At 43.1% G+C, this 22,581-nt stretch overlaps 2 protein-coding genes and 1 long non-coding RNA gene across 4 annotated transcripts in view; 2 read left to right on the top strand and 1 right to left on the bottom strand.

The window, feature by feature from the left end:
- Positions 1-2,554, top strand: part of plcg2 (phospholipase C, gamma 2) — a 29,207-nt gene extending 26,653 nt beyond the window's left edge. For both annotated transcript variants that reach the window (XM_080438547.1, XM_080438546.1), the window contains exons 31-33: positions 191-279; positions 1,221-1,384; positions 1,512-2,554. In XM_080438547.1, the coding sequence (XP_080294673.1) occupies positions 191-279; positions 1,221-1,384; positions 1,512-1,554 (296 nt within the window). In that variant the 3' untranslated portion in view covers positions 1,555-2,554. The remainder of the gene's footprint in view (positions 1-190; positions 280-1,220; positions 1,385-1,511) is intronic.
- An 11,557-nt stretch (positions 2,555-14,111) lies between these two features.
- LOC308091879 lies at positions 14,112-18,222 on the top strand. The gene is made up of 2 exons (XR_013933752.1): positions 14,112-16,248; positions 16,279-18,222. It is a non-coding gene; the product is annotated as an uncharacterized lncRNA (long non-coding RNA).
- Positions 18,223-18,479: 257 nt separating this feature from the next.
- Positions 18,480-22,581, bottom strand: part of cmip (c-Maf inducing protein) — a 41,770-nt gene continuing 37,668 nt past the window's right edge. Inside the window, exons 17-21 of the mRNA XM_080437621.1 lie at positions 21,865-21,912; positions 21,052-21,198; positions 19,958-20,063; positions 19,354-19,424; positions 18,480-18,706 (exon numbers count right to left, since the gene is read on the bottom strand). Of these exons, the coding sequence (XP_080293747.1) occupies positions 18,653-18,706; positions 19,354-19,424; positions 19,958-20,063; positions 21,052-21,198; positions 21,865-21,912 (426 nt within the window). The 3' untranslated portion in view covers positions 18,480-18,652. The remainder of the gene's footprint in view (positions 18,707-19,353; positions 19,425-19,957; positions 20,064-21,051; positions 21,199-21,864; positions 21,913-22,581) is intronic.

Genomic DNA, 22,581 nt, shown 5'->3' with positions numbered 1-22,581 from the left:
TTTACGTCACACTCTTGTATGACAAAGTAGAGCATTCATTTACGGATAAAACCCCCATAAAAAGTTGAAATATGAAGATACCCAACAGTGATCTGCCCGACAGTGATAATATACACTTGTGTGTGTGCATGCGTGCATACACGTCTGTACAGTGGTTACAGGTTGTTTAGTGTTTTGCATGTTTTGACAGGTTATCGTTCAGTACCGCTGAAGAATGGCTTCAGTGAAAACTTAGAGCTCGCCTCTCTCTTGGTCTACATCAGTATAGAGCAAGTGCAGGTGAGGAACAACACATGCACAACCATAAGACACGTGACCTGGCTCCTAGATACATTCAAAACACTTTCAAAAATAGCAGATGTACAAGCTCATAGCGCGTCACTTCGTAATGCGCCGTGAGCTTGTAGATCTGCTATTTTTAGATCTGCTATTTCTTCTATTTTCAGTTAAAATGTATTGTGATACTATATTAACACATTTTGCTGGGGACCCCCTGGAAGATATTTTTTAAATCATGTAATATAAGAACTGTGTTCCAAAATAAAATAAAAGGAGTCTGGCGAGGAATCAGGTAGGTGGCTCTGTATCATGTATGATATTTAGTTATATCCAATACAGTCTGTGTTTGGGAAAAACATTTATTCTGCAGTTGTACCCAGAAGTAGCTTTGGAAAACCACAGTAGGAAATCACGTCCCCACTGATGTCATGCTTGGTCAAAACATTCCTGAGATTTGTTTGAAGCACCATGTTTGATTTGAAAGAACTGAGAACTGACAATGCTACTCTCCTACGTAAAAGAAATCCAATGTAACATGACATGACGCTCATTATGTGTGCCGGCGGTGGCGCTGGGCAGCAGCATGTGTAATGAGAGATGTAGTCATTTCTAAGCCTGGAAATTGTGGTTGATTTTTAAGCTGCCTTTTATTTTCTTACTCTTTGGATAAATGTATACTTTTTCATCGTTGGTTGATGCTTCGTAACCATATAAGTAAAAACCGCTGGATTCATTTTTGGAACACGATTCTTATATTATGTGATCTTAAAAAAGTTGATGGGAGTTTGAATGGGAAAAACTCTACCTGACCCAAGGGCCGTGATTTTTTTTTTGCTTCAGACTTTTAGACACAATATGCTAGGTTTTTATTTCACCTCCAGTTTGAATTCAAGGCTTCTACGTTTCTGTGATTGTGATCCTAACTTGCTGCTTTCACTCAGAAAGTGGAGGAGGAACTGTACTCATCTTCTAGCCAATTGCGGAAAAGGCAAACAGAGCCTAACGAACCTGTGCTGTATGGCACAAATACCAAGACCCAACGCCCTGTCCCTCCTCACCACCGCAATGACCTCACGAGAGAGCCGAGCACCAGTGAGAGACAGAAGTAAGCACATTGTAAATGGTCAATGCAGAAAACCTGTATCTTCTGATGCAACAACAAGAAATAATAAGCATTCCATCCCTGGGTTGTCCTTCAACATAATATGTGCTGTTCTCCACTTGTGTTTTAGAATGAAAGAGAAGAAAATAAACAACAGTAAATTCTATCCATGAGAACATCACCTACCCACATCTGGCTCCATCTGAGGCCTTCTTTCCTTTCTGCATGATGGTGAAATGCTATGGTTACTGTATTGCTCCTCATCAAAACATTTCACTTAGGAGAACCACTTTGCAGAATCCTAGAGTATTCATTTTACTCAGAGTACAATGAAAGAGTATTACACTCTCAGAGTTAAAGCTACACTATGCTTTCATGTTCTACCCCAGATTTGAACCCAGGTACCGACCCCCACACACCTTGCTGACATTTTTACCACTGCGCTAATAGAGCCTGCCCGCTTGCTCAGGGGAGAAATGTAATTTTGACCTTCAGGCAGTACCACGTGTCAACCAGGAGTGGTGAAACTAGACCACAGGATAGGCATTTCTCAATAGAAGAGCAGGGAGACCAAATACCACCACCCCAATAGTGTAAGTTATATTAACATACAAGATTGGTCAAAAATAAAAAGTGATTCACAAGAAGAAGTTATATAGTGTAGCTATAAAGTAACACTCGTGGTTTTGCTGAGCACATTTCAAGTAAGCCACTGTCAACGCTGTCAATCGATGTTTGATTCTTGTCTACAGAGAATATAAAAACTGGTATTGGGCGGTGCAGACAGAGAAATACAAATATTGATTAAAAAAACATGGCTGCAACGTACACAGTGAAAGGGAAGAAAGGTCATCAGACTGTAATTGCATTTCATCAAAGTTTTTATCAATAATCTTTCTCAGCTCTAAGGCTATACAGCAGGCCTGTTTCAGAGTTTGTAAGTTATTTCCTTGAATCTGCAGTGAATGATTATTATTATAATGTTTAGCCTGCCATGTTTTCTTTATTATCCTTTTTTTTTAATGAATTGAGTCAATAAAGTACTGTATGCTTGTGATAACGTTTGTGTTGCATTGTTTCATTATCTAATTGTGTTTCCCAAAGAAACATTGCATGTGTATTTTGACTGTATACTATAGGCCAAGTCATAAAATCTGATCTTCTGACAATCTATGTAAGCCGGTGTCCTTCCCTTTCCTTGCGCTCTATACACACACCAAGTAATTCACAAGACATCCTTTGCATTGGGTTATGTCTCACGTCTAAACATTGCTAACTGGAAAAATATGAATATGCCGAATATTGGCTAAGAGAAAATGTCATCTTCTTTAACAATGGAAAGGATCACTTATACCCGTGGTTTTCAACCTTTTTCATACCAAGGTCCATTATTTATTCGGCATTTGAGCCACAGACCACCATTGATGAGATTTAGACTAGAATATTTAGTTATCGTTGGATAAGATTTTGTCCACAATTCCATGCTGTGTTGATGTAGTACCATAGGAGATAACAGGCAAACGTTGATCAAAATAACAATTCCTCTACATTCTCTAATTGTGTAGACTTCTTGTAAATTAAGTAATGCAAATTCTTAACAATAATTTAACTCTTGAGAGCGTAAAATGAAACCAAATGAACCCGTAAGAGTCCATTCGGTTTCATTTTACACTCTCAAGAGTTAAAGATCTATAAGAGTCCTTTTGGTTACCAACTCTCCATCATTTTGCTGGGGACCACCTGGAACCCCCTCAAGGACCACTGGTGGTCCCCGGACCACTGGTTGTATTTTTATCTGTGAGTCTTGTTGGGAGAGTTTTGATATGTTTCTTGGTTTTGTTGTTCTTTGTTGTTTGTTAATGTTATGGTCCTTTGTTTTGAATGTGTAGTGTGTTTTTAAGTTTCTTGGGTGATTGAGAGGATATTGACAGATCTCTGTTTGCCCTTATTTGTCCTTTGGACAATAGTTGAGATGCTTTGTCCTCTCTCAAAATTAAAAATCAATAAAACAATAAGCATATTAAAAAAAAGTTGATCCAAACACACATACTATACAGATAACAGCTGATTCACTGTTCTGCACCTGCGTCATAGGAGTGAACTCTTCTTACCATACTGGGTGAAAATATGAATGTAATAATGGAAATACAGAAGCAGGCTGTACAAGTGTCCTCCTGATTAGTATACTGTGTATCACCTGATGTTTGGCGCCACAGTGTGGTTTAAGACTTGAATTCAAACTGTTGCTATTAAATACATCCATAAAAAAGAAACCATTTATCCACCCTAACATCATACCTGCCAACCTCAGACCGTCCGATAACAGGAGATTTTTTCCCAGGGGGGGGGGGGGTCTCTTGACCACGCTGGGGGTCCCCCCCCCAGGAAATTTTGAACAGAGTAGAAGTAATTTCCAGTATTCTGGTGGATTTTTGGAGTTTGACACCTTTATCAGGCTTTACTTACATAGGATCCATTAAAAAGTTAAAAGTAGCAATAAATGAGCCATATTTGATAATAACATTTTGTTGGGGACCCCCTGGAACCCCCCCAAGGACCCCTGGGGGTCCCTGGACCCCACTTTGAGAACCAATGCTTAACGCTTTTTGAAAGTCCTGAAAAAAACAAACAAGACTCGAGCAACAAAAATCGGCAAGACACACCATCTCCGGTTTACTTCCCGTATCTGCATAGTCTCGCGTCTCGCGTAGCTATCTGCGTGAAGTGGGCGGACGCCTTTTTAGGAGACCGGAAGCAGGTTGGCGTCTGCCCACAGATAGCTACGCGAGACTATGCAGATACGGGAAGTAAACGGGAGATGGTGTGTCTTGCCAAATTATGTTGCGCGAGTCTTGTTTTTTTTTGTCGATCTGCTGTTTTTGCTATTTTAGAATGTTTATGCTGAAAAGTAACAGTTTTGGCCATAATGAGGTTTCCGCCCGACAGACAATATATTAATATTTATATCGTACATGCAAAATTGCTGCTATACGAAAACGTATTGTTATTGCACTGTTTCTTATTTTTATTTTCATTTGTAATAAAATGTCACTGACATCACAAGGTATTCTTCATTTTACGTATGGTCTAGTATATTATTAATTCATATCAGTCACTGTATTCCAGTGGGGCAAGGCAGCCTACTGTAAGTCTTAAACAAAATATATAAAACATAACCCTAACCCTCAACAGTGGGATAAAATCAATATGGTAACATCTTATGCAAATGAGCCATGCAGTCGAATGTAAACAAATCGCTAGTGCAGTCTGGATCTGTCATGACCGTCATGGATGAACTTCAATCTGGTGTTTGCACTCTCTCCATTTTTGACCCGTTCATTCATCTACATAAACGTTCGGATTTCAAATATAAAGTTTTTAACCCTGGTAAGGGTGGGAGTCGAAAGTGTGACTTCTGCTTACAATGCAGCTGCTCTATCTATAGCTCAGTCGGATGAGCTCTTGACTTCAGATCACAAGATCATGGGATCGAATCCCAACACAAAAATCTCGGCATCTGAGCAATCTGGCTCCCACGGGTTTACTATCTTTTTTCGCCTTTATCATAAAGGTTGCTGGACAATATATAGAGGATGAAATGCATAATTTATTAAATAATATAAAGGTAATATCAAATACATTGTAAAAAATGAGAGACATGACGCTTTATTAGCAAGACAGTCTTTTATTATATTATTCCTCATTTTGCTGGTTTCCCCTGAAACCCCTTTACTGTTGGGGCATATTTAGAAATAAATAAATAATACTCAAGCATTCACAAAGTGCCTTACTCCCATCATTCAGGGGTGTAAAACTACTGGCCATAATGGGCCGGATACAGGGTTCAATCCAGTCTATGGCATTATTTGAAAAAAAAGAGTAAAGAAGTGTAGCACTGGCCCTTTAAGGAAAGTGCATAAAGAGGGGTGGCCAGCTTTGTGGCCTCCTGTCTAGCCAGAAGCCTGGCTTGAATGTTTGTGAGAGAGACCTGGAGGCATGAGGGGTACAGACTAATTCTCGAAGCCTCCAGGTCCTTTGAGCAGCAGTACCCTGTGGCTGTGCAGGCCTTTATCAATTGGAGCCATGAGCATATATTGACTATTTGGGAGCTGAACTAACATCACTGTTTTTCCCACCGTGCCATATATATATACTATTTTGACAATAGAGTGCAATAGAGTTGACTGAGGACAGAGCTATACTGGGCCATTAAGTAGCATTGCATGATTTTGATTTTGGTTTTGTTTATTTGTAGTTTGTTTTGATTTGCTTATTTGCTGATTTGCTTTTGGTTACTTATTTACTTTATTTTCTTTTGGTTTTGCATTATTTGGATTTGATTTGTTTAATTTCTGTATATTTAGTTTAGAGGCCCCGAAGCCCTTACCCTTATTGCCCCTTTGCCTCTTGAGTTTAGTCCCTTTTGCAGAACTCTAATACTAACAGCTTTCTTCCCTTCTGTATTTTAACCTGACTATTTTTATACCAACTGTTGAATAAACTTGACACATTTTGATACATCAGCCTCTGGTTCTGTTAATTCTGAACCCGTACCTTCCTGGGGAACCTTACCTTGTTCAGTCCTATATATCTATATATATACAGTATATGGTTAATGTGTTTAAAGGATCCCTCACTCCTATATGTGTGGGTGGCGTAGTCATTGCTAAACATAGCCCTGCTACATTTGGCGTAGTCGGCAGGGTTTTATAGAGGCTGGTGTTTTTTTTTGTGTTTTGTTTTTGGCCCAGTATTATTGATAGTAGCCCTACAGTATATGGCACACGGTTGTGGGAAAAACAGTGATTGGCACCGGGAGCATCGGAGAGCTGTGGACCTGCCTGCAGCGGGAGTGTCAGCAGACCTCGTTGCGCCAAGTAGAACACAGCCCTGGTATTGGTGTGTGTTGTCCCATCTAAGAGACTGATGACTGACGGAGAGGACAGTATGGAGGAGCTACGTGCCCTGATTGAGCAGGTACGGCAGCTTAGGGCTGAAAATGAACAGTTGAAGGCAAATGCCAGTACTGTGCCAGGGTCACCTGCAAGCGGAGTTCATCCTCCCAGTACTCGATCGACTGAGTCAATACCAGGACCATCTACTGCTGAACTTTATCCTCCCAACGTCACAAGTGGGGCCAACCACAGTCGATGCGTTTATGTTCCCAGAGAAAGAAAATGTCCAAAATTCTCTGGCAAATTGTCAATTGATTTATTAACTGTAGATCAGTGGGTAGCAGAGGCAAGGAGGAGTCTAGAGGTTAGACATATGTCTCTTGTGGAACAACTATTGTTCTTATATGACCACTTAGAGGGTGGAGCCAAGTCTGAACTTGAATTCCACCCTGTGGCCAGTAAAGATACCCCAGACAAGATCTTTGCTCTGCTAATTGAGAATTTTGGCTGCTCAGAGTCATATGTGGCTGCCCAGCTACAGTTTTTCCAACGAAGTCAAAAAGATGGGGAGACATTGAGAGACTACTCCCATGCTCTTAAGTCCTTAATGGACGTGGTAGTCCGCAAGTCCCCTGTTGGGATTCCAGGTTCAGATAGAATCTTGCGCGACCAGTTTTCCGAACATGTTCAAGACGATATGTTGCGTAGGGAGCTGAAGCAACGAGTGGCACTTGTGTCGGACATATCTTTTGTAGATCTCAGACGCATAGCCATTAAATGGATAGAAGAGGGAAAGAGAACAGGGAGGACAAGACCACGAGCCTATTCCTGTGATTCTTATACCCAGGCAGTGGCAGGCAGTGAGGCAGACACAAATTCTATAGCTGTCAAACCCACAGATGAGATGGCCGAGCTAAAAGAGTGCTTTCGCAGACAACAGACCCAATTAGATGCCATTTTGAAACATCTTGGCACTGCACCTGACAACCCTAGGCAGGAAGAAAGAGGAAGAGCGACAGATAAGGAGAGGAACACAAAACCCTTGCGTTTCCAGCCTGATGGGAAACCTATTTGCCTACGTTGTGATAAGGCTGGCCATATTGCTCGGTTCTGCAGAGCAGACTTGGGTACAACCAGGGGCCAAGTTAAGGGGTGGGGGCCCAGGACACAAGCTCAGAGCCAGATGGTGGATGCTGAAACCAACTTTTCCCAATCATCGGAAAACTCTTACCCTCTGGTGTAATGAGCCACACATCAGCGGGGGGTTACTCAGGCTCTAGTGACACCATGCCAAACGACATGTCTCGGTTAATTGGGAAATGTTCCACAGTGGAAGTATCCATGGGGGGTGTGGTGGTTTCCTGTTTAATTGATACAGGGTCCCAGGTATCCACAATGTCTGAAGCGTTCTTTGCACAACATTTTGGAGCACAGGGAGAGGAGCATTTGCGACAATGTCATTGGTTACGCCTCACAGCCGCCAATGGTTTGGCAATCCCATATGTTGGATATGTGGAATTAGATGTAACTGTCCTCAACAAAACCCTCTCAAAGATGGGAGTCCTAATTGTTAAAGACCCCTTAGACCCAAGTCTCCAAGAGCAAAAGCGAAAAGTGCCTGGGCTGCTCGGTATGAACATTCTCCGCCCCTGTTATTCAGAACTCTATTTGGAGTATGGCGCCACTCTATTAAAGTCTCCCTCACTGCGAACTGCAGCTAAGAGCTGGCAACAAGCCTTTGCCCACTGCCAGCAGATGGAGAACCTGTCGGAAGAAGGTTACTTGGGCCGTGTCAAGGTCCAAGGTTCCGGTTGTCCGTATTCCAGCAGGCGCGTTACAGTGGGTCCCCTCTTTCTGCCCTAGACTATCCACCGCTTCCCTCCCCTCAGTCTTGCTGGAGCCGTTACCTGATGGAACTCACCTTCCTTCAGGGTTGTTGGTGTCCAAGGCTCTACTCACTGTTCAGAGAGGCCTCATTCAGATACCGGTAGTCAACGTTGGAGTGCACGATGTCTGGCTCCGACCTCATACTGCTTTAGGGGAACTGCATGTGGTAGAGCGACAAACAGTAGATTCCATCATTATTGAGGGAATGGAAGAGGAAGGCAAAGTAGGGGTTGTGCAATCTATCAGAGCAAGCAGTGGCAATCTAATAGACCTTTCCCACCTTTCTTGGCCCAACCTTTCACCAGACGAGGAGAGAGAAGGCAGGGCCCTCCTGGAAAAGTATGCGGATGTGTTTAGTCGGGGGGGTGGGGACCTGGGCTGCACCTCACTGATAGAGCACGAGATACCATTATCTGACGACACCCCTGTCCGACAGCGCTATCGTCGGCTGCCTCCGTCCCAGTATACACAGGTCAAAGCCCACATCCAGGAGTTAGTAGAGCAGGGTATTGCCAGGCCAAGCTGCAGCCCGTACTCATCCCCGATTGTGGTTGTGATGAAGAAAGATGGAGAGATCCGCCTCTGCGTAGACTACCGTCTACTAAACTCCAAAACCAGAAAAGATGCTTATCCACTTCCACGGATCGAGGAGTCGCTGGACGCCCTGTCCGGGGCTAGATGGTTCTCAACCCTTGACCTTGCGAGTGGCTACAACCAGGTGCCGATGGCTGAAAAGGACAAGGTTAAGACAGCTTTTTGCACTCCTTTTGGCTTATTTGAATTTAATCGTATGCCTTTTGGTCTGTGTAACGCACCAGGTACCTTTCAAAGGTTAATGGAGCGTATTTTTGGGGACCAGAGTTTCCAGACTTTACTTTTGTATCTCGATGATGTTGTCATTTTTTCCTCCTGCTTCACAGAACACCTGCAGCGCCTCGAGGTAGTCCTGTCTCGCCTCCGGGAGCACAACCTCCGGCTGAAGCTACAAAAATGTCACTTTTTTCAGCAGGAGGTCAAGTACTTAGGACACATAATATCGGCAGCAGGAGTGGCCACTGACCCAGACAAAATCAAAGCGGTTGCAGAATGGAAGCAACCCACTACATCCCATGAGTTGAGGTCATTCCTAGGGTTTGCCTCCTACTACAGACGTTTTGTGGAAGGCTTTGCAAAGTCTGCTGCCCCATTACATCGCCTGGTGGCAGAAGTGGAAGGTGGCCAAAAGAGACAGAAGAAGGGAGCCAAGATTGTTCTTGGGGATCGCTGGACAGAGGAATGCAACCATGGATTTCAGGTATTAAGAGACCGCCTAGTTTCTTCCCCAGTCCTAGGTTACGCTGACTTCTCCAAACCCTTCACCTTGGACATTGATGCTAGCCATGCAGGGCTGGGGGCAGTCCTCTCCCAGGACCAGGGGGGTCAGCGTAAGCCCATTGCCTTTGCCAGCAGAGGGCTCCGGACCTCAGAGAGAAATATGTCAAATTATAGCTCTCGAAAACTCGAAATGCTGGCACTTAAGTGGGCAGTAACAGAAAAATTCCGTGAGTATCTCTTAGGAAATAAGTTCATTGTATATACTGATAATAACCCACTGAGCTATTTAAAGAGTGCTAACCTTGGTGCCATAGAGCAACGCTGGGCCTCAGAATTGGCCCTGTTTGACTTTGAGATTAAATATCGCCCTGGCTCTTCCAACAGAAATGCAGATGCCCTTTCTCGTCAAACTGCCCCCGACCCAATCTGTGATATTGCTCCTGGGAGCACAGTGCCACTTCAACTCCAGCATCTCAGAGGGGAAGCAACCTGCTCCGCCATTGATGCCCTCCCAGCACGTCCAAAAGCAGATTTAAAGACCCTGCAAATGGCTGATCCAGTGCTGGTGCGGTTTCTCCATTGGTGGAAAAAGGGTAAACAACCGTCCAAGCAAGAACAAGCAGGGTGTGTTGGCTTAAATAAGCTGGTCCAACAATGGGACAGGATCACACTGCAGGAGGGGGTCCTGTATCGACACATTCGTTGGCCAGGGGAAGGGAGAGATGTGCACCAGCTCCTGTTGCCACAGTGCCTCCAGGCAGAAGTACTTAAAAGCCTTCATGACGACCATGGCCACCAGGGGGTGGAAAGGACAGTGAGTCTGGTAAGGCAAAGATGCTTTTGGCCTTTCATGAGGCGTGACATTGAAAAGTACTGTCGGGAATGCAACCGGTGTGTGGCCGCTAAAGCTGTACAACCAAAGGTTAGGACATTTATGGGCAGTTTAGTTGCCACCAAACCTCTAGAAGTACTGGCCATCGATTTCACTGTACTTGACAAAGCCAGTGATGGACGAGAGAATGTATTGGTACTTACTGACGTGTTCTCCAAATTTACCCAGGCATTCCCTACTCCAGACCAGCGGGCAAGCACAGTAGCTCGAGTACTAACAGAGAAATGGTTCTACACTTACAGTATTCCCAAGCGCATCCACAGCGACCAGGGGAGGAGCTTTGAAGGAGACCTGTTGAAACGCCTGTGCCAGATGTATGGTATCGAAAAAAGCCGGACAACACCTTACCATCCAGAAGGTAATGGCCAATGTGAACGATTTAATAGAACATTGCACGATTTGTTGCGCACACTTCCACCAGAGAAGAAGAAAAGATGGCCGCAATACCTCCCACAACTTCTCTTTGCCTATAATACAACTCAGCACCAGTCAACAGGCCTCTCACCCCATGAACTAATGTTTGGTCGAAAGGCCCAGCTGCCAGTAGACTTTCTCTTAGGTACGGCAGGTGAACACTCGGAACCCAAATCGGTGCAGGACTGGGTTGATGAGCACCAGGATCGCCTTCACTCTGTGTATGCATATGCCAGAGACAACTTGAAAGCAGCAGCAGAGCACAGAGCCCGGCAGCACAAGCCTACAGAAACTGAAATCATTGAACCAGGAACCTTAGTTTATCGACGAAACCACCCACCAGGGCGCCATAAAATCCAAGATGTGTGGGGTCCGACGGTGTACCAAGTTGTACAGCACCTGGATGACCATGGCAGAGTGTACAAGATAAGACCCAAAGATGGGGCTGGGGAAGAGAGAAATATTCACAGAACAGAGCTGCGGTTGCTCCCAAAGACATGGGTATCAGAACCTCCCGTGAGAATCACACCAACTGCCACTAAAAAAAGGTATGCAGCTGACCACAGACCTGATGAGGAGGAAGATGACAGTGATTCCGAAAGCCCCCTATTCAGCCTTGAGCCATTGCCCCCCCCTGATCCGCCTGATCAGAACCCACCAGAGCCCACACTTTTGGCACCCATTTCCCCAGCCACTACCCCTTCTCATAATGATACACCCCTGGTTAGCCCGGCAAATAGCCCGCCCCTAGACCAGCCTATCGGTCAACCAGAATCCGAGGCAGTGCAGCGACGCTCTGCTAGGGCTACGGCCGGTCACAACCCAAATCCATTTCGATTGCCCCAGTCGGCTAACCAAGTTAGGTCAGGACATGTAGCATCAATACAGTCTGTAGGGGCAGCATTTAGGCCTTGGGTATGATGGGTTTCTAAGAGTAGGGGTCACCAGGCCACCGGGACGGTGACCTTTCAAAGCGGGTGCGAATGTAGCACTGGCCCTTTAAGGAAAGTGCATAAAGAGGGGTGGCCAGCTTTGTGGCCTCCTGTCTAGCCAGAAGCCTGGCTTGAATGTTTGTGAGAGAGACCTGGAGGCATGAGGGGTACAGACTAATTCTCGAAGCCTCCAGGTCCTTTGAGCAGCAGTACCCTGTGGCTGTGCAGGCCTTTATCAATTGGAGCCATGAGCATATATTGACTATTTGGGAGCTGAACTAACATCACTGTTTTTCCCACCGTGCCATATATATATACTATTTTGACAATAGAGTGCAATAGAGTTGACTGAGGACAGAGCTATACTGGGCCATTAAGTAGCATTGCATGATTTTGATTTTGGTTTTGTTTATTTGTAGTTTGTTTTGATTTGCTTATTTGCTGATTTGCTTTTGGTTACTTATTTACTTTATTTTCTTTTGGTTTTGCATTATTTGGATTTGATTTGTTTAATTTCTGTATATTTAGTTTAGAGGCCCCGAAGCCCTTACCCTTATTGCCCCTTTGCCTCTTGAGTTTAGTCCCTTTTGCAGAACTCTAATACTAACAGCTTTCTTCCCTTCTGTATTTTAACCTGACTATTTTTATACCAACTGTTGAATAAACTTGACACATTTTGATACATCAGCCTCTGGTTCTGTTAATTCTGAACCCGTACCTTCCTGGGGAACCTTACCTTGTTCAGTCCTATATATCTATATATATACAGTATATGGTTAATGTGTTTAAAGGATCCCTCACTCCTATATGTGTGGGTGGCGTAGTCATTGCTAAACATAGCCCTGCTACAGAAGAATAAATTAAATCAATCAATATTTTTTTGTTTGTTTTTGTTTTATTCATGACACATCCCGTTATTATCTGTATGTAGCTGCCCCTCTCTCCCTCCTTGCCACTGCTGCACTGACAAAGCTGCCATTGTGTGAACATTGAAAACAATGGAGCCAGCAGGTAACTACGCGCTGTGTGTCAACACCTCCCGTGAGGGCCCCACTGACGTCATCTCATCCCTGTGTGCCACTGCACTGAAGACATCAAGGCAGAGGTCAGGGACCTTGCTGCAGGGCCGGATACATGGATCCATGGGCCCCTGGTCCTGAGAGCGTCAACCAAGCTCAACCATAGAAACAACATCTCTGGGGCCCGTTGGATTGCAGATTAAGCCAGGATTTACCAGTTATTACCAGCCTTTCAATATCTTCTCCAGGAGTGGATTTTATAATTGTATTTATTATCATTATTATTATTAACTTTTTCCTATTATTACTGTAATAACAATTCTTGCAACATATTGTCATGACTGTTGAATATTGCTTATTTAAAATTAGTACACAAACACTCACACACTTATTTATTTATTTTATACTGTATACAACTATATTTTTATTTTTATTATGGTGCTTACCTGTCTTCTATGGTACTTCCATATTGTACTTACCGGTTTTCTATGGTGCTTATACTATGGTGCTTACCTGTTTTCTATGGTGCTTCCTATGGTGCTTACCTGTCATCTGGTGCTTCCTATGGTGCTTTCCTGTCATGGTGCTTCCTATGGTGCTACCCTGTCATCTATGGTGCTTCCTATGGTGCTTCCCTGTCATCTATGGTGCTTCCTATGGTGCTGCCCTGTCATCTACAGTATGGTGCTTCCCCGTCATCTATGGTGCTTCATCTATGGTGCATCCCTGTCTACTATGGTGCATCTCAAGTAAAGAAGAGGTTACCTATTTGGGCTGTATTCTTTCTTGATAACAAACTGACAGGTGGAAAAAATGGCACAAAAAGTGATCAAGAAAGTCAATCAAAGAACAAGGTTTTTGGGCAGTATTTCCTCTTTTGTCAACAATAGTGAACTAAAGAATCTGGAGCCCTCATTCAATGCCATTTTTATTTTGCCAGTACCTCTTGGTTCTCCAACACCTCAACGTCACAAAGAACTAAGCTTCAGACCTACCAAAACAAACGACTACTACTCGGCCTAAAGCTGACCCACCTCATTTCAACACACTTTGCTATAGTTTGGGATGGCTCAGGGTAGAAGACAGATTTAAAATATCAATGGGATTGGTATTTAAGATACTCAGAGGGACAGTGCCCTTATACCTGTCTAACTCTCCCACAGCCACTCTACCCTATACATTTTCTTTCACTTGTAGAATTACTCCTGAGAATGCAATGGCATTTAGTATGCTTTCAATAATGACTTAAATCCTTGATCAGACATGACAGTTACTGTATAATATTAACATAGAGAGGAAACACAAATACTCATTCATGTCCATCGTTTTAAACATATTCACAGACAGTTTTATTTTTGATTGAAATTATTTCACATCATTGTTATTTTTCCTGTTGATGATCTTTTGTATTTTTTTTTAATTTATTACAACAGCCACAGAGCAGCAGCAGCAGCAATAATAACCCAGCAGGAGAAGCAGATAAATGCAGAGGAGAGAGAGAGAGAGAGAGAGAGAGAGAGAGAAGAGAGAGAGAGAGAGAGAGATGACGGGCGGCCTTTTTCTTAGCTGCCAAAAAGTCTTACTACAAGGAATCATGGGAAATATATATTTTTTCTGTCTGTCATGTCCATGTCTGCACCAGCAGGTGGTGCCACAGTTGATGCCCCCCCACCCCCACCCCTCCTTCACAACCATTAAGACTCTAGCACAAAATTCAAATGGTAGAAATTCTTTACAAATTCAGAAGAGAGAGAGAAGAAAAAAACACATCTCCGAGAACATGTTTGGATTATCAAACAGAGAGAGTATGAATGAGGCAGGATAGAGGGAGGAACGAGGCAAGGGGGATGGGGGGGGTTTGGACATGACATGAACCAAAAGCAAAGCACAGTGAGCTCCACAGGATAAGGAAAGATAACAAATTGAACGAGTCTTTTATATAACAATCACGTGTCCTCTACAGTAATAAAACAAAACAAAACAAAAACCTCCCCATCTCATCCCAATGCACCTCTCTACCCCAACCCCAAGTCAATGTCCAAACTTACACTTGGGTAGATCAAAGGAGATTTTGGCAGGCAACAGTCATAGCCAACACTCTCCACTTGACTTCTGATGAGTTCAATGGAATTAATTGACCAGAACCATTCAATTGTCTCATGTAGCTAGATCCTAGACCAGGGCTACCTTCTCCGGTGACCAGTCTGGTGAAAGTATAAAATTAAATTTAAATAAACTTGATAGCCACATTTGACGACACCAAATCAGTCTGTCCCCATGCCTGTCTGGACTGACAGTATCCATCAAGGCCAGTGAGCAGATCCCATAATAACCTAATGGAAAACATGATTCCATCAAATGGGGTTTTATTCATCACAGAATATAACCAACTAAAATAATTATGAAGGTGCTAATATACCACTATATACGTAGTGGAACTGTACTTCAGTCAAATCTCGGCTGCGTGCGTAACGGATGAGATGGAGTCAGTCATTTCATACACACAGCATTTGTCAACACAGTAATGTCATCCCCCCCCCCCCACTCCCTCGTGGTTTTGCTGGTAAATTAAGTCCATAAAGATGATAACACTCCTGCAGGACTGCATGTACTTCATCTTCCTGTTAATGCATTGTTGCTTACATTAGATCATCAGGGTAATCAGTCCATGGGGTGGGGTGCAGTGGTTGCTATGGGTAACCACAGAGAGCTAGTGATCAGACCCTTTTCATATTTCAAACCGTTTGTAAAACAAATGAGTAAAATTATAAAATAAAAACAAGCTGATGCAGCTACATGTACATGCAAATGAAATATCAACTAGACAACAAGAACACAGGAGACAATGTTTGATTAAACGATCAATTCAAACATTGAAAGTATAATAATTATAATAATTAAAAGATATTAACCAACATAATAAATGACAATTTTAGATTACAGTGCACTTTGTGTGAAAACAAAAACAAAACCCCCAAAATGAAGAAAATAAAAATGCCCACACACACACACACACATCCTTAAGATGAAGGCAACACAAGCCTGGCCATGAAGGGCGGCCAAGCGAAATATAAGAAAGAAGGAGAGAAGGTGAACAAGTGGCAAAAGAAGAAAATGAGGAAGAGGGTGGCAAAATTGGGCAGTGAAGATAAGGTAGGAGAAAATTATATACATTTGTATATACATTATACAAGGACATGAAAGAGAGCGCAAGGCCCAGACCAAGGATGAACATACACAATGAAGTGTTCTGTGCCAGCCAGAGAACTGTCATGGCACCCAAAGAATATGACACATAAGCATCAATTCAAACTCAAAGTGGACGGAGACCAAAATCTTTCTCCTGTTCCAGGTTCTGCCTCAGCCTCAACAGAATTCCAGAGCATTCTGGAAAAAAAAAAAAGTGGATGGACCCAGACACAAAGGCTAACTGAAGAGTGTTGTGTGTGCGCGTGTGTGTGTGTGTGTGTGTGTGTGTGTGTGTGTGTGTGTGTGTGTGTGTGTGTGTGTGTGTGTGTGTGTGTGTGTGTGTGTACACACACAGGAACATGTGCATGTGCAATACCAAAAAGGGACACTTTACAAGACAGATTAACCCAAACCACCTCTAGAAAAATAGAAAAGAGATACTGTCAGACTTGTAGGTTGTCAGGGCAGTTACCACATTAACTTGAAATGTTGCCATGATAAACAGGCAACATTTTGAGGTAGTGTAGATGGGCAATTTATAAAAATTATGACTAAAAGCTGTTTTACCACTGTCCCTTATAGCGTGTTATAATATCTACATCGATTTTATCCCAGCGGCCAATTCCTAATCACTGCCAAGGACAATATTGTTCATCAATACAGCCTGAAAATGTATGCCGTGTATCATGGGCTAAATAAATACAGCAAAACGATTCAAAACAGGTGGACTGATAGATTTAAAAAAAAGAAGTTAAAAGACAACTAACGCATCCACAGTTTCCCATGTAAACAGAAAAGGCGATTACAAGGATTTATAGTATGCAAGTATGTAAGCCTTGCTAGAAGCACTGCAACCCCTCATTCTTGCCTTAGTAGGACAGGAGACGTGGCAGCAAACACCAGTATCTCCTGACCCCGGTGCTTCACAGTCCACGTTTGAGTCAAAGCTTCTTTTTCCGTTCCACACACAACATACTATTCTTCAGTATTGGTTCACTGACTGAATAGCTTTGTTAACTATGAAAAACAAGGGCACAAAGCAAACTGAAATAAACACGTATGGCAAAGGTCCTTTCTCGATCCCATCATTTCCAGAACCAACTATATAATGGAGGCGATATAAACATTTTGATGGTGATGTGTCTTGTTTATAGGTCCACTTAATAAGCAGAATACATTTTACAGATCCATCACCATGCCACAGTAGAAGGATCCATGCATGGGCCCCATCTCATTTGGCTCACTTGTGCCCCCCCCCCCCCCAAAAGACAATGGGCTATCATCCACAGAACATAAAGTGTCTTCATTACTGTATGACAAAATGTAGAGTATGAATATTCTGAAGAACTCATAAATATGGCAGTCCCAGACTACCAAGCTACTGCTATGCAACCGTCCTATTAAATATTAAGGGAGTTTATCATTATGTACATTGAAAAATTAAATAGGAAGAACATTATTACTAATGAACTGTTTGTTTTTGTCAACAGAGCAGAGCTCCAGAAATGTCTGCTTCTTTTGAAATGTCATACTGGGGAATATATTTATATATATGTTTTATATATAAACACACAATATATGAAAGCACAGATGTCTGGAAAAATATGTTCATTCAAGTTGATAAAAATTGTTTTTGTTTTGTTTGTTTTTTTTCGCGCATGAACATCATATACGAGGAATAGGCACAGTCCCCCACCTCTCTATTGACTGAGGTATTGTAGCACCTCATTCCCAATGAACGACTTGAAAAGGCCAGAATCTGAACCTGAAAATAACCAAAAAGACCAACAACCAAAAATAATGACAGTTGAACACGTCTTTTAGAGAGCTACATTTGGATCGGATCAGAGACAATATCAAAAACTACTGGAATGTGACCTGCTTTATCCTGCCATTATCACACACAATGGTATGAATTCTAAACAGGTTTCAGAGACAGACAGAGAGAGAGGGGGGGGTCTTCAGTGTACATGTGACACAAACACAGAAAAGAGACAATGGCAGAAAAAGGAGAATTAAGCCTGAGTTATACTTAGTTGCGTAACCAACAGTCGATCTACAAGATCACAACGCATTGCAGCGCCACACGTTATGAGGTTGTAGATCTGGTATTTTCACGCACGTGACACCGGCACACACCTAAGTATAAATCAGTCTTCAGACTGTATATGAAAAACTGAGCAACCACATACGAAAATAGGCTTGAGGGATATAGGGTGGTAAAGGCACAGGGCCCCTTGTAATCACAAGATAGCGGGTCCTTGCATGTCCTCTGATGATGCCACAAAAGAAAAAACAAGTTCCTTATAATGTCAATGACAGGAACAAGGTGAAAGTGAGGCTATCCTCCATGTCTTCTCCATTTAAAAAAAGTGATTTTCACTCTAGCGTTGCTATGGCGACTAGAGAGTTCCGTCCCAGTGATGTAGTCGCTTCTGTGACGATGTTGTGAGGATGAAGGCTTCTCTTCTGGCGGAATAATGTCTGAGATGAATGATATAAGGTGATCCTCAATGGTGTCATCATGTTCCTGGTCTGATGTGGATGATGACAGCATGTGTGTGTGTGTGTGTGTGTGTGTGTGTGTGTGTGTGTGTGTGTGTGTGTGTGTGTGTGTGTGTGTGTGTGTGTGTGTGTGTGTGCGCGTGTGTGCGTGTGTGTGTGTGTGTATGTATGTATGTATGTGTTTGTGTGTGTACATGGTTATAAAAGTGAGTGAGTGTGATTGATCACCAGGCCTCAGTGTAGCGAACATCAACATCTTTCAGATTGGGCAGTTTGGCCTACGGTAGAGAACACGGAATTACACAATTACTGATGGGTTTACTTACTTATATTTTATATTTCTAGAGACCAGTTTTCAAAGCATACTGTAGTTGGTTTAGCCACGACCACACAAGTTAGTATAATCTACTTATACTACTAGTAGAAGCTACTACTTTTCAGGTACAAACCGAAAGCTAGTGGCAGTTTATTGTATTTTAAGTGCTTGTTTATTTTCAAGGAAGCCATTGGATTCCATTCATTTCAGTACGGTATGAAAATCAACCTGCAGAAAACTTCACTAAGTTAACTTGTACTTCTAATCCAAAATGCTGAATTCCACTGCATACTAAATTCTACTACAAAATGTATTCCACTGCACTGGAAATATTTGCATGAGTGCAGCTGTTATGCTCAGGGACAAACCGTCGACCTTCCCAGACGGCCTCACCTACTCAGTCTGCCAGCAATTATGGTGACACTTTCTTATCCTTATGAGTGTTATCACTTAGGATTTAACTAAGTGCAGAAATGTGCATTTCAACATCTTCAGATACCCGACTATCAAGACAAATGCCCCAAAATATAAAATTGTTCACGCTCTGGTGATTCACGTCAATATAATAAAGTTTTATACTGTACATTAACATTTTGTTTCTTCAATTACCTTGAGGTCCTCGTATGTGTCAGCTGTCAGTTTGGTGCTGTTCATGTTCAGACTGCAAAGACTCTTCATGGCTGAAATTAACAGACAACGGTGTTCAAGGGTTTCAGTTAGTAAGCAATCAGGGTTCTCTGAATGGAAGATCACTAAGGAGGACAAAAGGTCTGAGTGAGTAATATTCTAACTCTGGAGTTAAATTAAATCGTTTTAGAAACAAAAAGCTGAAGTGGTGATGCCATTTTGACCAGCCCCATATGATGATGAGGGTCTCGAGTTAAGATTAAAGACAACACTTGGTCTAAAGTTAAAGGTAAGACTAGAGAGACAGTTAGCGAAATAATATTTAGCCAGATCCTGGTGTGTGAGAGACAGAGCGAATGAGTGTGGGGGAACGGGGCAGATGTTTGAAAAGTGTGTGTGTGTGTGTGTGTGTGTGTGTGTGTGTGTGTGTGTGTGTGTGTGTGTGTGTGTGTGTGTCTGTGTGTGTGTGTGTGTGTGTGTGTGTGTGTGTGTGTGTGTGTGTGTGTGTGTGTGTGTGTGTGTGTGTGTGTGTGTGTGTGTGTGTGTGTGTGTGTGTGTGTGTGTGTGTGTGTGTGTGTGTGCTTACAGCTGAGGGCCAGCAGACCAGCATCAGTTACGGGTGTCTCACACAGATTCAACACCTGAAGGCAGGCCAGGTGCTCGGACAACAACCGCAACCCTGCATCCCCAAACTGACAAAGATAGATAGATAAGAAGAGAGTTAAACAAACACATGGACAGAAACATTGGGAAACAGAAAGATTAGGCACTCATTACTACTCATCTGTGTTTGTGAGTCTGTGTGTGTACAGTTAGTGCTTAGAGCTTAGTGTGTGTGTGTGTGTTGTGTTTACGTGTGTACGTGTAGTATATATACCGTACTATATCACACGCGCACGCACGAACAGAAGCAGAAAACACGGTACAAAGCGCCACATTATCAGCTTGACCGTGTTGCCCGTTGACCGTGTTATTGCGCTGTGTGTTCAGGTTCCAGTACCCAGCACTAGCCAAGTTATTGCATGGGTGAAATAGGCTCTATACTTCCCTCTCTCCCCACTCCCTCCCCCTCTCACTGTCTCTGGCCTGACGTCACACACAACCTCCCTCCCCCTCTCTCTGAGGCGGAGGGCGTCGTTATGTTGTCACACACAACAGAAACCGTTGCCAAACAATGGCAATTTGCTCTCACGTCATCCTTTGCCCAACAACGCAGATTTGTGTAATGTGACATCACGCATGTCCATATATGGGCATAACCGTTGCTTAACAAAGCCGATTTGCATTGACGTTGGACATGTCCAGTCCATATATGAGCATATCTGCCCCAGATATGCCCATGAGACTGAGAGAGTGACAAAGACAATGGTAAATGGTCTACATTACTATAGCGTAGTGGTATGTAATGCGTTACATTCACACAGATTCACAAACAGCAGAGGTAACCAATGCAAGGAATCACCCTAATGAGCCACAGCTGCCCCTACATAGTAGAGCATACTGTAGAGAGACAGGATGCTATGGGTAGGGAGGGGTTAAGATGTGCAACACATGACTCTGGCGCTGGAATCAAACGAGAGGCGTGTTGCAACCATTATGGTCCACATAACCATCTCACCCACCACCGGTGCACATCATCCATTCATGTATATTTTAGTGTGTATTATAATGTGTCTATACCTGTGTGGACCATAGGTTGAGCTGTTTGAGTGAGGGCAGCTTAATGAGCTGCTCAGCACAGGCACTGGTGACGTTGGTGAAGGCCAGGCTGAGGTTCTCCAAGTTCCCAAAGGAACCAGAACTCAACAAACGGGCCAGATCCGCATCCTGAGAGAGCAAGGAGATGGGGAGTTCAGAATGGGAGGGGAGGGAAAGAGAAGGTAGTGGGTGAGACATAGGGGCAGAGGAGGACAGAGAGGGCAGGGTAGAAGGAGGGAAAGAGAGGGAGAGGATGAGGAGGTAGAGAAAGCAGAGGCAGAATAGAAAGTAGAGAGGCAGAAGTCAGAGGAAGGACAGATGGATGATGGGAGGGACATGGATGGAAAATAATATTAGTGAGGCTGATTAAGGGGAACTTTGCCGACATCTAACGTAAATCCCATTGTGCTATTGTGTGAAAATTAGACAACACTTCCCAATGTGTTTGAGCTTGCAGTGCCGGAAAATCTCCTCCAGCCTACGTAAAACAATGCGTTTCAAGGAGTTTCACCTAGGCTGGCGGCGATTTCCCAGCATGAGCTCTCAGCACACAGAACGCTTTGGGAAGCATTGTGTCTGATTCTGTGTATGATCTTATGACAATAGAACGGTAATATTTACATTACTGATATATTGGCTAATGGCAGATACTAAGCTTATTCATAAAAATAAAATACAAATCACAAAACAATTCCAGTTTCTTTTCAGCCAGAATGGAGGTTTTGTTTTTGTACAGTGGAATTATCATTCAATCTCATATGACTAATTTGCTAAGCAACAAGCATAAAAACTCACTGTGGACTTTGAGGGCAGAGTCAGGCGGGTGGGGCCTCCTTTTCTTTGCTGAGTGAGCAACGGGGGAGAGAGAGAGAGAGAGAGAAACACAGTACGTGAGAGGAGAGATGAAAAAAGATGGCTCCCTCCTACGCTCAAAGAAGGTCATGCAGTATCATTTCAGACTGTAGCTGGCGTCTGTGTGCAGCTCTGGATTTGAACAGACTATGGTAACATTTCAAGACTAGGCCCCTCTTGAAACAATCAGTTGAAGATAAAACAGCTGACAAATAAGCACACGCATAAAACTCCCTTTCTTTTAGCCAAAATGCCATAATGTAACCCATATAAAACTTTTACCAGACAAAGAATATGAATATGATCAGTGGTGCAGTTTGGTAAGCCTGACAAAACTAAAATGTAACAACATTATATGCAATTCAATACCAACATTTCTTGAATGCAGGGTTGAACGAGCAAAAAGGACGTTTATGTTTTCAGAGCTGCTGTATGTAAACGATTATGTGTGCATACAGACAGCACACATACACACTGTGTCCCATACACATAAACACGCAGAGATAGAGGGAGGTTTCTAAGTGTGTCATTGTTTAATTTGTGTGAACTTGAGTATTTGGCTGCTAGCACGCACATGTGTGTGTGTGTGTGTGTGTGTGTGTGTGTGTGTGTGTGTGTGTGTGTGTGTGTGTGTGGACACACAAACACACACATTCTGAA

This window comes from Gymnoscopelus braueri, assembly GCF_963280865.1.
Source record: "Gymnoscopelus braueri genome assembly, chromosome: 9".
In the NCBI taxonomy this organism is placed as follows: domain Eukaryota; kingdom Metazoa; phylum Chordata; class Actinopteri; order Myctophiformes; family Myctophidae; genus Gymnoscopelus; species Gymnoscopelus braueri.
This window is presented reverse-complemented; position numbering and strand designations above follow the sequence as displayed.